The 16,977-nt window shown below is 36.4% G+C and overlaps 1 protein-coding gene across 1 annotated transcript in view; it reads left to right on the top strand.

The window, feature by feature from the left end:
• Positions 1-14,440, top strand: part of LOC133518387 (neuroligin-1-like) — a 327,316-nt gene extending 312,876 nt beyond the window's left edge. Inside the window, exons 14-15 of the mRNA XM_061852061.1 lie at positions 9,984-10,063; positions 12,588-14,440. Coding sequence (XP_061708045.1) covers positions 9,984-10,063; positions 12,588-12,671 — 164 coding nt within the window. The 3' untranslated portion in view covers positions 12,672-14,440. The remainder of the gene's footprint in view (positions 1-9,983; positions 10,064-12,587) is intronic.
• Positions 14,441-16,977: the final 2,537 nt, after the last annotated feature.

Genomic DNA, 16,977 nt, shown 5'->3' with positions numbered 1-16,977 from the left:
TTCGGTGCCTCACTCATGGCTGGGGAGGGTCTTAGAGCTGTATAAAGTTGATACAGCTTTAAGAGCCTTCCTAAGCGCGTGTATGAGGCAGTGGACCACAGTCCTTCGTCAACCAGGAGGCGGGGATGACCGCCCTGGCCCGCAGGATTTTATAAGGATTGAGCGAGGAATATTCCAGGGTGATAGTCTGAGTCCCCTGTGGTTCTGCCTAGCTCTGAATCCCCTCAGCACCCTGCTGAAGGATTCGGGACTAGGTTGCCGGCTTCGGAGAGAGGGTGAAGTCATTTCTCACCTTCTGTACATGGATGACCTCAAATTATTTGCACCAAATAGCCAAGACTTGTTGGAGCTACTGAAAACCACTGAAGTTTTCAGTAGTGCCATCAACATGGAGTTTGGTGTCGATAAATGTGCGGTAATGCATGTACAGCGGGGGAAGGTTGTAAATTCAACAAATTTACAACTATCTGAGGCAATGTCTTTCAGATCTATCTCTGAATCAGAAACCTACAAATACCTTGGTATGGCTCAGTCGTTGGGTATTGAGGACGAGGGTATTAGACAGTCGGTGAAGGAGCGCTTTTTCAGTCGGCTCACAAAAGTCCTTAACAGTCTTTTGTCAGGAGGCAACAAAGTGCGCGCCTTCAACGCCTGGGTAATGCCCCTACTCACATACTCCTTTGGCATACTAAGGTGGACTCAGACCGAGCTGGACGCCCTGGATCGGAGGGTCCGACTACTGCTCACCACACACCGTATGCTACACCCACGCTCGTCTGTTATGAGATTGTACATCCCACGGAAGTGTGGAGGTCGAGGCTTCCTAAACGCCAAAGATCTCCACAACCGCGAGGTGTGCAATCTCAGGAATTATTTCCTTAACAACGAGTGTGGGATGCATCGTGACGTGGTGGCAGTAGACAGGAACCTCACGCCGCTCTCCTTGGCAAACGAGAACTGGCGCAAACCTGTGGTACTAAGTACTGCGGATCGCAAAGCGGCATGGGAGAGTAAGGTGCTACACGGGCGGTTCTACAAGGCCCTCACGGGACCTGACGTGGACCTGCTCGCGTCGGTGAACTGGTTACGATTCGGGGACCTCTTTGGAGAAACCGAGGGTTTTGCCTGTGCAATTGCGGACGAAGTTATGATGACGAACAACTGTCGGAAATATATCCTGAAGGACGGTACGGTCGACATTTGTCGGGCATGCCGCCGTCCCGGAGAGTCACTCAGGCATATCATTTCCGGTTGTTCTCATCTTGCTAACGGCGAGTACTTGCACAGACATAATCTCGTAGCCAGAATTATTCACCAGCAACTTGCTCTTCTATACCGCCTTGTGGACCGCGAAGTACCGTACTACAAGTACTCACCTGCTCCAGTTCTCGAAAATGGTCGTGCCACGCTCTATTGGGATCGATCTATTATCACTGACAGGACTATTGTAGCCAATAAGCCTGACATCGTGATAATAGATCGATCGCAACGCCGGACCGTGCTCGTCGACATCACCATCCCCCATGATGAGAATCTCGTGAAAGCCGAGAAGGACAAGTCCAGTAAGTACCTAGACTTGGCTCACGAGATAACCGCCATGTGGGATGTTGATTCGACGATCATTGTCCAGATAGTCGTTTCAGCGAACGGTCTCATAGCGAAGAGTCTCGACCAACACCTAGAGAGACTCTCGCTAGGTGGCTGGATCAAGGGTCAGATGCAGAAGGCAGTAATTTTGGACACGGCGCGTATAGTACGTCGGTTCCTCTCTCTGCGGCCCTGACCACCGGCAGCTTGGGCCCTGCCCCGCTGCTGGCGGCACCCTAGGTTAGGTTTTTTATAATGTGTTTATATCTTTTGTATTGTTTTGTAAGTGTTTTTATATTTTACTTTTATATCCATATTATAAAAAATCCTAACCTAAGATATTAAATGAATAAAGGTTATAATAATAATAATAAAATATCTTTATTCAATAATAAAGCACACATATTTTTGCTTGCGTTCTTGTTTACAACTACATAGTTAATTAACTTAGCAAGTAGACATAGCACAGCACATGGCCAACTCCAGTCCCTAAGTCAATAGAATAAGGTGTACAATTGGTCAGTTAACTGCGCTATTTAGTTAAATATTACATTTCAAACAACATTTATAAATTCAACAGGAAATTATCAAGAACCTGAGATACATCTACAAATATTTAATGAATGCATTAAACGGATATGATTTAATTAACGTGGACATAAAACAGGTAGTGTATTTTTGTCTGCACCAAATATTTTTATAACCTATTTTCGGGTAGTTTACTATTATTTCTTCGTTGACATTTTGCTGGGACATTTGTCATTCGTGGCCACAGCTGGCGCAACCTAGCTGAAACGTCGGATAAGGTAAAAATAATAAATTATGTGTGGCTTTCCATCACAGAAGGGTCCTTATGCTTAAAGTGCAATAAGGATGTTTTTATCTGCAATAGATAGAGAGAGAACTCCAATAGAAATTCTGATACGTCCTTATAGCAAGTGAAGCATAAGAACCCTTCTCTAATGGAAAACTACATATCTTGTTACACCCGTTTCAATCAACGATGTGTTCAAAACGTGAGAGTTTAAAGTGTATCTATCTACAAATATTCATAAAACGTGTGATAATTCCCTGTACCAAAGTTAAATTAAACCGTAACCGCGTCTCTAACGGGTGTTCAAGCTGCGATAACATTTGCGAAGACCCTTAAGTGTAAAGTTCAACTTCAGACACGCCTCGATCGTCGAAGTTGGGGCACCACAACACTGCGATCTTAGTGTTTTTCTTGCCACGGCAAGGGATGAGTAAATATTAAAGACTGTAAACAACGTCACGACGCACCACCAAGATGTATCAGCTACACCAGCATCACTGTAGCAATATTATAGCGCGACATTACTGCTGACTGCATTGCTGCTGCACTGTACTGCTTTGACAACTTCAATAAAGTTTCCAAACTGTATATTCTGTAGAAATCTGTGATATTTAAATTAGGAACTAAATCATGACTATGATGAAACAAATAACTAGCTTTCATGTTCTACTCTTACATTAATAAATAAACATTAATATATCTCCTGGGACTACTTGTTTGTCTTTTAACGACCTCGTTTAATACAACATCATTAGAACTACCGCCGTTCCATCAACGTCATTTATGTACCTTAAGGTAATCTTTGTAATTACTTTTTTCTCAGGAAAATACCAAATATCGAATGTTTGATGTTATCACAATTTTTGAAATACAATATATTCTTATGATGGAACACTCTGTACGTACGGAACGTAGTAATGTTTATTTTTATACTTCACGCTATTAAGATTAGTCTACAGCCCCTTATAAGGTAAATTTGGTTTCGGAATAAATCGGTATTCAGTTGTCTAGTGAAGTGTTTCATTGCAAAAGGTAGGAACTGCAGTGCAGTGTAGTGAGTTAATACACGCAATAAAATTATCTATTCGGAAAGATTAATTAGAATAGCTTAGCATAGTCATGTGTTACTTACCAATTGGGTTTTAGGCATCCGTACCCAATGGACAAACTGGACCCTTTTACCAAACATTTGTCCGTTCCCTGAACGAAAACGTTCTCAGAATTTGGATCATTATAGGCTGGCACCAAAATACATTGACAAATATAATATTTTCACGTCAGCAGCTAGAACAAGGGTAATTTGCTGCTTAAAAACAGTGAGCAAAATCGCATTTTGCTCACCGAGTGAGACAAAATAACATTCAAGTGACCTTTGGATTCGAATGTCATTTCAACGTGCGGGGCCTAATACAAGTTCGAAATATTTGGATTCTACTGTCCCTTCCCTTTCACGTCATTAGCAAAAAGAAAGAGACAAAAAAGTGCATACGTAATTCAACGGTATATTGACGGTTTATAATAGACCCCCGAAATAAGTCAGACCGCATCGTTCCAAAACACCCTACGAGTCTTCATTCGTAATAATTAATTAATGAAATAAAAGTTAAAAATTTAATAAAAACACCATATTTTACGTATTTTATTATACAATCAAAACAATGAACTTATACAAATTTACGCAATTGTTACGCAGTAAATAATTCTACTTAACTACTTTTAACGATCTCTACTATAGTTGACAAATAGTAGTATCCGCAATTCGGACCGGATCTTACAGTGTATTTTTTTACAAAAAAAAGTGATCGATTGAACTGTCAATTGATGTTCGTTTATTCATTATTTTCGTATTATTTTATTGAAATTTCTTTCGTTTTGTTTTATTACGGTAATTAAAGTTAATTGTTAGAATACCTTCAGAAAACATGAGTGAAATAGTGATCCGTCCGTCTGGATTTCATTCATTCATTCATTAATTTTAATTTTTTGAGGTTGTATTTTTTGATGGCTGACTGACGTGAAAAATTTTGTGTACTACACGAGATCAAAGTTATTTACATCTCGTGCGCTTTTAAGTCCCTTACTACGCTCAAGATTCTAAATTAGATTCACTCGCTACGCTCGTGAATCTATTATAGAATCTTTCGCTTGCACGGGACTCAAAACAAGCACTCGAAGAAATATCAAACTTTGCTCTCTTGTTGTACAAATAACTATTTTCCCGGCATATTGTTAAAAAGTTTAATGAACGTTTGCGTTTGTGTATCAAAGCTAAAAGATAATATTTTGAATCAATGCGTTATATTTGTTTTTTTTTATTATTATATTTTGGGAAATCCTGCGTTATGGTGACATTTTTTAAATACAGCTGCAATACTATTGCGACTGTGTCTGTCATTTCTAGTCTTGTCCTAGATATAATGAGTGAAGTTCGCCGACACATTACTGCCACTTAATCCGATACTCATTTTATCAAAGAAATTGACAGAAACAGTATTGTTGCAACATAAGTTCACCTGACATCCGTCACCGTTACATGCATGTAGGAGACAGTTATTGATGTTACATATGTACATACACCGATTCACCAACCTATTTTAAATGACATATTCACGAAGCTATTACTTCGTTACACAGGTTTCAATTAGAATCCTGAAGTAACATAATTAAATAATTAAACATAGTAATAAAATAATATCTGATCTGATAAGGAACCAGGTGATAAGAAGCAGAACCAAGTTGCACGACATTGTAACAAAAATTAGAAGGCAGAAATGGAAGTGGTCAGGTCATACCAGTAGAGGCATGGACAAATGGAGTAAAAAGGTGATCCAGTGGTACCCAAGAGGCTGTAAAAGGATAAGAGGAAGGCAGTTCAAATGATGGGATGACGACATCAGGCCTGTTGCTGGTGCCACATGGAGCAGGGTTGCCAGAGACAGGAACGAATGGAGAAGGCTGGAGGAGGCCTATGCCGACTGGCAAGCGGGCACCCAAAACATTTAACAACATATCAGTGAAGAAACAAATAAAACTAATAAACAGCATTTGGGTGCCACTACAAAAAGGCTGTAATGATGATGATGATGAGATGCCACGGTCCGGGCTGTCAGTACAGCTGCTTTCTGGACATCCACTGTTTAGGGGATCCTCGACACGAGAGAAGAAGAATAAGACTATAATGAATAATAAATAAATAAATGAAATAATAATAATAATTAAATTACTAAATAGTCATGGCCAGCATGGCTATGATGGTCGTTCTTGTCTATGTGAAGTGGCCAATCGATCATTTCATGAAATTATTGCAACCTTATGAAATTATCAATTCTATGATCTAGCCTCGACATGTATTTAACTGATGTTAGATCACACCATAATCTGACTTTTGCAAAGTTTTATCTGTATATTTTCAATCGATTCCCTTTTTACTTTCAGTCTTAGTTCTCAATTCAACAAATAACCAAAACACCTCTATATTAAGTAATATAAACAACCAGGAACCCGTGAGACTCAATTTCGGAACTCAAACAAAAAGTTCTGCAATCACATCTTTCATAACTTTCATAAGCAAGGGTGTAACATCGTTACCAATAAATGGAGATATAATCATTAAGATCATCAGAATGATTAAAATCTCCTTTTTGACGTTAAACTCATGACAGTGTGGCCAAACGTTAATTAAAATTGAAAATATTGAATATTAACTATTAAAAATTGAACCATAAACCGTAACCGTCCGTTACGGTTTATTTTCAATTCTAACTAACGTTCGGTCAGCACTGGTTAAAATTAATAAAGAAAATACCAAGAACCCGTGACACTCAATTTCGGAACTCAAATAAAAAGTTCTGCAATCACATCTTTCATATAGTCAGCAAGGGGTGTAACATCGTTACCAATAAATAAAGATAAAATCATTAAGATCATCGTAATGATTAAAATCTCCTTTTTGACGTTAAACTCTTGATAAAAATGACATGGCAGTGTGGCCAAACGTTAATTAGAATTGAAAATATTGAATATTAACTATTAAAAATTGAACCATAAACTGTAACCGTCCGTTACGGTTCATTTTCAATTCTAACTAACGTTCGGTCAGCACCGGTTAAAATTAATAAAGAAAATACTTTTATTATGACAATTTATCTTATTGTAGATTAAAAATATTAGTTTCACCTTGTTTATACATCACAACCCTCAAGTTCGGACTCAAACAAAAAGTCCTACAATCACATCTTCCACACAGTTAGCAGTTGTGCCGCAACCCGGGACGCTGCGGTTTGTGCTCATCGATCGTTCCCCATCTCCCGAGGACAGACAGCAGCCAAATATTAAATTTATTTTATATGGGTGGTCGCAAAATTGGTAGTTGCATTGTTGTTTGGTAGCTGGGAAAAAGCAAGGAGGTAGTTGAGAAAATTGTTGAAAATAACTTCGGTACATAACCGTGGCAGTGACATGGTAGATGGGGAATTGGGGATGGTCAATTATCACTAGGGCAATGTATGGACATTCCATGCCGTTGACGCCATAAATGATGTAATTTTAAAGTTTGGTGGTTTTTTTTATTTTATACAAATACAAATACAAATTGTTTATTTGACAAATATAAGTTTAAACAGTGTTACATGTTATACTGACCTCCACACTAGGCATAGCCTGTCTCGTAGAGGAAATAATAAGATTAACATATTGTAAGCATTAGCAACAGTAAGTACTTATTCTAAAGGTAATACATATAATTAATTTAAGTAGCAAATAAAAACAGATAAGACTTATGACCTAGGTAAGTAACATGTTAATAAAAATGAAGTTGTATTATAGCACAAGCGTGTGTGTGTGTGTGTGTGTATTTTATAAAATAACAAATTTAGATAACTTACCTATTACCTATTGTTTTAAATTTATTCTAAGCTTAATAGCATCGTTCACAGACGTTTCTGCTTGTTAAAAATGAATTTACCTATTGACGCTTAGAAAGAAAAAAACCTGGTTACGTACAATACTTTCGAACTTCTGTGCGTTGGCTAATTCGAACGTGTTTTCGAACTAACATTTCTAACACTACTACTAACATTTTTCTATGTATTTAAGTATTTGTATATTACATATATCGTTGTCTGAGTACCCACAACACAAGCCTTCTTGGCTTACCGTGGGATTTAGTAAATCTGTGTAAAAATGTCTTATAATATTCATAAATTATTCATTATCATTTTGTCGCGTTAAAATTCTGTCGCATCGTCGTGGCGTATTTATTGTTCACAGTCTATGGTAAAATACTTACTTTTTATAATAATATTCTAAATAATGTATTTAACTTTATGTAATTTAATTCAATTTAAAATTAAAAATACCCAATAGTTGTACTTTTTTCGGAGCAAAGGAATTTTGTAATATAAATAATAAATAAATAAATATTATAGGACATTATTACACAAATTGACTAAGTCCCACAGTAAGCTCAATAAGGCTTGTGTTGAGGGTACTTAGACAACGATATATATAATATATAAATATTTATAAATACTTAAATACTTAGAAAACACCCATGACTCAGGAACAAATATCCATGCTCATCACACGAATAAATGCCCTTACCAGGATTTGAACCCGGGACCATCAGCTTCGTAGGCAGGGTCACTACCCACTAGGCCAAACCGGTCGTCAAATTATCCATAAATGGAAACTGTTTTGGCTTATGTTCTAACGTTATCTTGTACCTTATTGTATTATTATGTGCTGTATGTTTCCCAAATAAATAAATAAATAAAAAATAAACAATTATATCCTAGCTTAGCTTTATTTTTAAATAACACTGCATTGGGTTGACACAGCCTCCTGTAAAATTATTATTATTATTATTATTTATTTTATTCCATTCGGTGTCGAGACCCTTGGTCCGTGGGGCCCTGGCGCTCTGAGTCTCTTCAAAGATCTGTCTAAGAGACTCAGAGACGCCACAGGAGATCAAAGAGCTGGCAGCTTCCTCGCTCAACGCATCAGTCTAACGATCCAGCGAGGAAATGCTGCCAGCGTCTTCGGTACTATGCCGCAGGGGCCATTTTTAGATTTATTTTAGTTTTATTTTAGATTTAATTTAGTAATATTTTAGTTTTAATTCATATTGTGTTTTTATAATGAATAAAATACTGGGTTTTTTTCTATATAGATTTTCTAATGCGATGTTAACAAATTGCCACAGCGACATTAATTAGCCTCCACAACATTTGAAAAATGTTGAATTTCCATTTTGCATGCTGTCTTTACCGACGCGTATCTTTTATAAGGCCCTCGGTTTTTGACGGGCCTTTTGAAGTTGGATTTAACGATACATTCACCGTTTGATGGTTGTTTGGGCGTGTTTATCAATGTCTTTTATGTTTTAAATTTATATGTCACAATAATGGCGGCCGATGTTTGCGATTATATATTTCTTTATTGAGATTTTGTTTTGATATTGATAAAGGAATAAATATTTTTTCATTGAAGAGAGGTTTATATGTGGATTAAAGAAAAAGTGTTTGTTAATGTTTGTTTGTACATTATCTATTTGTACTTTAAATAAATAAATATTTGAGGACAATCGTGACCGACGGGGACACAGGTTGACCTAGCTCCAGACTAAGCAAAGCTTGTACAGTCAGCTGCAAAAATATGTATCGAGAGAATCGTCTCAAAATATGGTACTACGCTCTTATTACACTGGAATAAGATACTATGGGACATATTTTTGAGTAAGATGTGTACACCCATATTTTTACACTTGACTGTACTATGGGTACTAAATGACAGATTCTTGAGACGCGAGCATGGACTAAGGCTACACAATCAGTAAATGTTGATGAATCTTTCACCGTCATATTTAAGTAAAACCATTCACGTTTTTTTTCTGTTATTTAACTTTTTGGTAAGGACAAATTTGATTATCTACAATAAATGGAAACTCTACAACACTAAATTAACAAAGATAAAACCTCTTTAAGCATTATAACAGAACTTGGATTACGAAGAAAATAAAATGTCATATAAGATTTAATAAAAAGTAGCCAGACTGCGATGGCATTTATTTGTGTGATGAGCACAGATATTTGTTCCTGAGTCATGGATATTTCCTATGTATTTAAGTATTTGTATATTATATATATCGTTGTCTGAGTACCCTTCTTGAGCTAATCGTGGGACTTAGTCAATTTGTGTAAGAATGTCCCTATAATATTTATTTATTAAAAAAAAAAAAACACGAGACCCTAATAGGATCACTTTGTTGTCTGACCGTCCGTCGGTCCGTCCGTCTGTCTGTCGGTAAAGATCCTTTATCTCGGGAACGTGTGGAGGTATCGACTTGAACTGGTACTCAAGTTAACGTAAAAAAGATACGGCCATTATAACTTTCAGCTCCCTAGGGAGTTGCAGCTTTTTTACAAACCATAACGCGCGGTTTTTTTAGAAGCTTAATTTTAAAAATATCCTTTGGTAAAGAGGAGAATTTCATGGTGATATCTATCAATAGCTTGTGTTTTCTTTGCCAGGAATGAAATTAAAATGTTTTATAAAGTACTTATATGTATATTGTCCATAGGAAGCTGCAGCAGCCGCGCCGCCACGGGGTCCCTCAACAGCGACCCCACCGCTCCGTCCCCGAGGAAAAGCACCCTCAAGGTAATATCATTCAACTGCCAAGCTGCTCTTCAACAATCGCATTTAAAATAAAATAGGTTCGCTTGATAGTTAAAAAAATAGAAATAGAGGGACAAACCTTTTACCAATATAACTACGTTCCGCGTTATCTGTTACATTATGTCTTTATGAGCTTAAAGTACAAAAGTTTGTTTGTAAAAATTTGATGACCACTGAACACCATGAGCCGATAAAATAGACAACTTACTATACAAATTCAAAGGTGTGTATGAAGATAAAGATGAAAGATATTTATTCGTGACGATCACAAAACATGTACGAACATGTACAGACAACAAAAGCAAGAAAAGAGGAAATCATAAAGGGTGCGGCACGAAATGGACCCAACTCAGCATAATGCTGGCGCTGGTCTTCCAAAGGGCCCATTCAGTGATGCCACGAGAATAACACATAAAGATACATATTTCATACATATAAAAAACAAGAGGAATAATTACGGAAACAAACAAAATAAGAAAAATATACAAGAGAAACCATCATCAAACAACAGTAGCCTAGTAATATTGTTAATTTGTGTGTAAAGTTTAATAAATAAAATTAAAATTAATTAGACAATTTATACTAACTAACTAACTATTGTGGCGCAGTGATCCAAAGAGGGTCTTGGCCTCCAAAACGAGAGAACGCCACCTGTCCCGATCCTGTGCCACTTCCTGCCAGTTATCGGCTTGGAGTGGGCACAGATCCGCCTGTACACTAGACAATTTATACAATTTTACTTTTTATAATAATCAATTTTACAGTTTGACGATCTTATTGTGAAGTCCACAATAAAAAATAAAAATAATAAAAAATCATTTATTTCAGACAAACATGGTCCATATTTTGTTAGTACATCTTAAGACCCGGGCCCGGACCCGGGTACGTCCTTAAACTACGTCCAAAAGAGAGGTTTAGGCATTGTGAATGTCATCTCGCTTTGTGTGGTAGGGCACAGCCAGTGGATGTCATTCTAGATCTAGAGCAGAGCCCAACTGGGGAAGTACCTCCACCTTACAGAAAACAGCAGCCAAATAACAATAGACCCTACTCATAGTGTTGTGTTCCTGCCGGTGAGTAAGGTTGCCAGAGCTCAACGAGGGGGGGCGGGTTTAGGGTCGGCAACGCGCATGTAACTCCTCTGGAGTTGCAGACGTACATAGGCTACGGAGACTGCTTACCATCAGGCGGGCCGTATGCTTGTTTGCCACCGACGTAGTATAAAAAAAAAAGAATTAAAAGCTATGACTAAGGTTAACTTAAATAAATTTAAATTACTATCTAAGGTACTAAAGAAAAAAAAGCCTTTGTTTTAGAATAACAAAAGGAAGCTAAGGCTTACCTAGCAGTAGGGCGTATTATTGGCTGATATGGATCATATTTATGCTACAACATGACTGTGATCTGAATGACATACATGCGTACAAAACAAATAAGTATTTCCTACATACAGTAACAGTTGGCTACATTGAATGTGTGCCAGATATGTCAATACTTTTATCGCTGCATGAGTAATAAAACCTTTATTGAATGGTTCAGATTTACGGCCTGTCTGACGTCGTGGAATATTATTTTATGGCTACTATAAATTGAATCTTTACATGAAACATTTTTCTAGACATCATAGCTTTTCCAAACTATTGTAACATACATTGACCAGTTGGTTTGGCTTTCTAGATAATTAGAAATAATTTTTGAAACAGTGTTCAACAAGTCAGAAGTAGAATACGGCTATGGATTTCTTTTAAATTTCTATAGCCACCAGATGTTTTGTCGTGAGAGCCATTAATGAACGATTTGTCTTTTTTTGTAGACTGTGTCGCATAGGATGCGTTTCAGCGGGACTGGCGGGACCTTGCTCAGCACAGGGAGGATTGGAAAGCTAGAGGGGAGGCCTTTGCCCAGCAGTGGGACACACAAATACGCTAATAAAAAATAAAATAAAAAGTGTCGCATAGACTAGACTTTAATTGACTTTTAAATCATGAACGTTGCCAATGTATGGAAATAAAAACTGATTGCAGTATTTAAATTTATGTTTTCGACAAACAAATATGAAGGGCAATGAAAGATTTTTCTCTGACTAAGGGCCTTACTGGACTAGTCAATGTGACTCAGCAGTAAATTTATTAAGAAACTATCTATATAATTAAATTTACCGAGATTATTTTGATTATTAGATTCCAAACCATGGTAGGTTAGCGTGGTATGGGTATTTAATGAGGAGGGATGAATGCCATATAGGAAAAAGAATGTTAGGAATGAATGTTGATGGACGGAGAGCGGATGGTAGACCCAAAAAACGATGGATGGATTGTGTGAAAGAGGATATGAGAAAGAAAGGAGTGAGTGCTGAGGTGACGAAAGATAGAGGAGAATGGAAGAGAAGAACATGTTGTGCCGACCCCACATAATGTGGGATAAGGGCAGAAGGAAGAAGATATTCCAAACCATGCTATGTTGCAATGTTCTGTTGTGTTACTAACATATGTTTAAATTCCAACAGCGCAGCAGCGAAACCGAACTGAAGGAGCGTCCGGGCGCCGCGCCGGCAAAAAAGCGCGTCCAAATCCAGGAGATCTCAGTCTAGAAGAATTCTAAAAATATCCAGATATTCCCTTAAGAGTCCGGGCGCTTTACCGGAAAAAATAGCGTCCAAATCCAGGAAATCTCAATCTAGAAGAATCCAGAACTTACCTTGAAGCTTTCCTGGAAGGTCCTGCAGCCGCACCGGACCTCAAAAGCTATCAATCTAGAAGTCTTTTAGAAGGATAAAGGAGCCTTTCTGAAGGTCCAGGAAAGCTACGTCTTGAATATTTTACGAACGATCACAAACTTTTGAAGTGAAAAGTTAAGCTGTTAAGGCATTTGTGGACTACAATTTTAAAAGGTACTGTGACGTTCAAACAATTTTAAAAAGTGAGTAATTACATTATTAATAATTCATAAAAATGCGTGCACATCAAGAAATTATAGTGTGGAGGTGCAATACTGACATTTAATGGACTAAATCTAACTTAGATGATTAACCTAGATTGGGCAAGTACTTTACGTTAGTATTGATACTGTGTATGTATGTATGTATTCTTGGCTACCGTAAAACCTCCCAACTATAATTCAAGAGCTCCTGACTATGGTCTAAAATGAACTCGGATATCTTCGTTTAAATGTGACTATTATTTTATACAACGCAGTTCCAAGGAAAAATATGTTCATACATGGAAGAAAAATTCAGGACAAATTAAAATCAAAAATATTTGTACTGATACTTGATTAGGTATGACACTTGTGGATCATAGTTGTAGGTTGAATTGGACTCGTGTTGGGTGGCTTTACGATATTTTGTTTTCTAGGATTAATTCCTAGGTACTAACGAACAATTTGTTTACGTAGATTGTTTGCCAAACGAATGGAATAAAATGGAATCAAAATGAATATAAAAACACATAGAAAGTTACTTTTAAAAACAACAAACAAGCTTTTCTTCATGTTTCAGACGATGCTATATTGTTCTAGAACGGGAAAAACAAATATCGAATTTTTGTAGAAAAATCATATTTGCAGGTACAATACACGTGCGATGTTTCTTTTTTTCTTATATGTTATTGAATTGCGATTGTTAGAGAATTCCTCGCAGAGTATCTTGCTCGCCAATAGTTATGTAAGTACCAGTGAGAAGCACGGTCTAGTACTTTTAAATTAAGATCAAAATGATATTATTATTAATTCCTGCCCTAAATATAATAATCATCAATAGGTATATACCGATCAATATACACATCGATTATAATTATATCCTTAAAGATATAAATACAAAGTTTAAAAACTTAAGGACAAGGATATAACACGTAGAACTTTGAAATACGTGTCAAAAATAACTCAACCTACGGAGCGCAGTTGGTTAAAAAGCACTTCTAAAACAGAAGATTTAGCCTGCGAATGTAATAGAGAGGAAGTTTTGATGAATATTCCAGATAATCGCTTGAGCTGACCAAACTCTGACACGGAACTTCTAAATGCTTTTCTAAAATATACCTTATCTAACACAACTTTAAGTCTATATTTGAATGTGAAAAAAAAATATTTTTAAAGTCCTTGACAGACGTAACCTAATTTTGAAAATGTGAGGGTAGTAAGAGATAAAAGTGTCCAAGTGTTGGAGTGAAATGAAATTGTGAAGTGAGATGGAAGCGGTGTGCTGATATTGCTCGGCGAGCGCAGGTGGACGGTCCGTTACTCTCTGTACAGTCCGATACGAACAGTAGGACCAAGTCGTGTCAATCGTTAATCGTTAACGTCATACAGCAATGGAAATAAATTACGCAATTAATCCTATGAATTTTCGTGTGGATCTATGATATTTATACATTCTTAAATGACGTTGACGATTCATGATTGTCACAATGATATTTAAAAGCTCACTTATTTCACTAAGTTCACTGCGCAAAACCAATCACTAAGATTGAATCGATCAATACAATTTCCACTATTGTATGTATAGGATTATCCATTCGTACTATGTGAAGAAACACAAAATGTATAGTATTGCTAAAAGAAACGTAATTACCTATGAATTAACTGTTATAATGACATCGTATAGGACGTGATTATGCGTAAAAATGTGACATATGGATTATGGCTCAAATCTCAGTCAGAATTTAGATTGTAATTTGTATTTTAAATGTAAAACGTACACTAGTTATCTAATACGTATTTTCAGTTAAATACGAATCAATGATTTTTTATATTATTTCTAAAAACAGGATATCTTTGTACAAGTTGTTATGTCGTGTAAATAGATAATTCTAAATAAATGATTTTCGTTTGCAATACCTATAATAAACAGTCTGAAAGTTTACGTAAGTTAGCATAGAACTGTGAAAATATGGAAATATGGACGCAATGTATAATAAACTTCTTTTAAAATTGGACATTCAGAATGTCTGTATGTATATCGTCGTTTTTTTCTATTTTGCAAAAGTTACGCAGTGTACCATGTACGATTTGGATTAGTTTAACCAACACAGTGAAATGAACTTTGTAATATATTTAAGATTTAAAATAACGTTGGGCATTTCCTTTAATTAAGCTATCTCTAGGTTATCGCTGACTGTACTTTTTTTCCACAGGCAACTAATACTCATCGAGACAATTCTAAAAACCCCAAACACATTTAGGTTGTGTTGTTTTATCACAGAGTTCCTATGGCTACCTCCTGTCTCCATCATCAGATCAGCTTGATGGTACCATAATATTGCATTGTCACCCGATTTACATATGTATGCAAATTTTTAGCTTCATCGGAAACCGGGAAGTAGGTCAAATTTAACTTGCAAGATTTGTCCCATACATACTAACAGGGCAAGTTAAATAAAAGCTTGTAATAAAATCCGACAATCATTACGAGTTTATGCCCTTTTCTATATTATTATGCCATGGTGTCATTTCAAAGTTAATTCAATCAAATGTGATATTAAAGAAAAATAATAAACATTATATTACACTATTGTTGGCCGAAACGTTAATGCAATTGAATTTACGGTTCAATTTGTAATTGTTATTGGTCAATTGCAATTAAGATTCGGCCAACACTGTATTACGCCAACAAGGTTATGCATTTTAATAAACTAATTTTGTAGTTACTCTATTCTTTGTAAGACGAACACTTCGTGCATAATTGTAAAAATAATAGCTTACCTACTGCAATCATTTTACTGTGGTATGCTCGAGCCGGCCGAGCGAGAGCTGCGTGCATGTGTGTGTGTGTATGTACGTTATATGTCCGTATGTGCGGAGCACTTCTACCTCTGACCAAATGTACGGCTTTAGACTCAGTTACAACCTGATACTCCAATCAACGAAGGCTTCTCTGTAGCTTTTCTTAATTTAAAATATTTTTTCTATTTTCTTCACTTTACCATTTTTGATATTAAGTTCTTCTTTTACTCCCCACCACTTTTATCTTTAGCAGCCTTAATTTTTTGGATGTTTATGGGTCAAAATTCTTTTCGTTGTCTTGATTTATGTGCCCAAAGATTGTGGCGGAGTGGGGCTATTTTTATAGCGTAAAATGTAGTTTTTAATTTTTCTCAAGATAATTATAATCTACTGCTAGAAAGATGCAAAAGCACTCAACTTTTTATTTATTAAAAGACAATAATATAAACATGACAGAGTGGTCAGTAACAAGACAACGGAAATAATTGAGACCCTTATATCGCCAAACGAAACAAAAAAATACTGATAAAAATTATGTTGTTAAGTTAAAGATATATCGAATTTAATCCTAGTTGAATTATATTAAACACTTTATTAAATATCGTTAGCAAGTCAGAAATTTAGTTCGGAGTTTACTCCTAATTGTTATCTTCAAATTCCTTTACTAGAATTGATAAATTGTTTACTTAAAATTGTGTTTTTAGGAACAGTGTATCTTTAACTTTTCTGAATTAATGTTTTAATAATACTATTGGTTTGTTCAAGAAAAAAACTTTCCCGGTTTTCTACAAAACTTGTCTTTTAAAAATAACAATGAATCATAAAAAATCTGACGATTTTTATATTTCGGCACAAGCTGGAAAATACAAAATCTAAATACTTGTAATTATTCTGTACCTATACTTGATTCTAAAAACACTATGGACTACGGACCCGGGTACGTCTTTAAACTACGTCCAAAAGAAAGGTATGGGCATTGTGAATGTCATCTCGCTTTGTGTGGTAGGGCACAGCACAGCGGATGTTATTCCAGATCTAGAGCAGAGGCCAACCGGGGAAGTACCTCCACCTTACAGAAAACCGCAGCCAAATAACACTAGACCCTACTCATAGTGTTGTGTTCCTGGCGGTGAGTAAGGTTGCCAGAGCTCAACGAGGGGGAGGGGGGTTTAGGGTCG

Source organism: Cydia pomonella, chromosome 5, assembly GCF_033807575.1.
Source record: "Cydia pomonella isolate Wapato2018A chromosome 5, ilCydPomo1, whole genome shotgun sequence".
NCBI lineage: Eukaryota > Metazoa > Arthropoda > Insecta > Lepidoptera > Tortricidae > Cydia > Cydia pomonella.
This window is presented reverse-complemented; position numbering and strand designations above follow the sequence as displayed.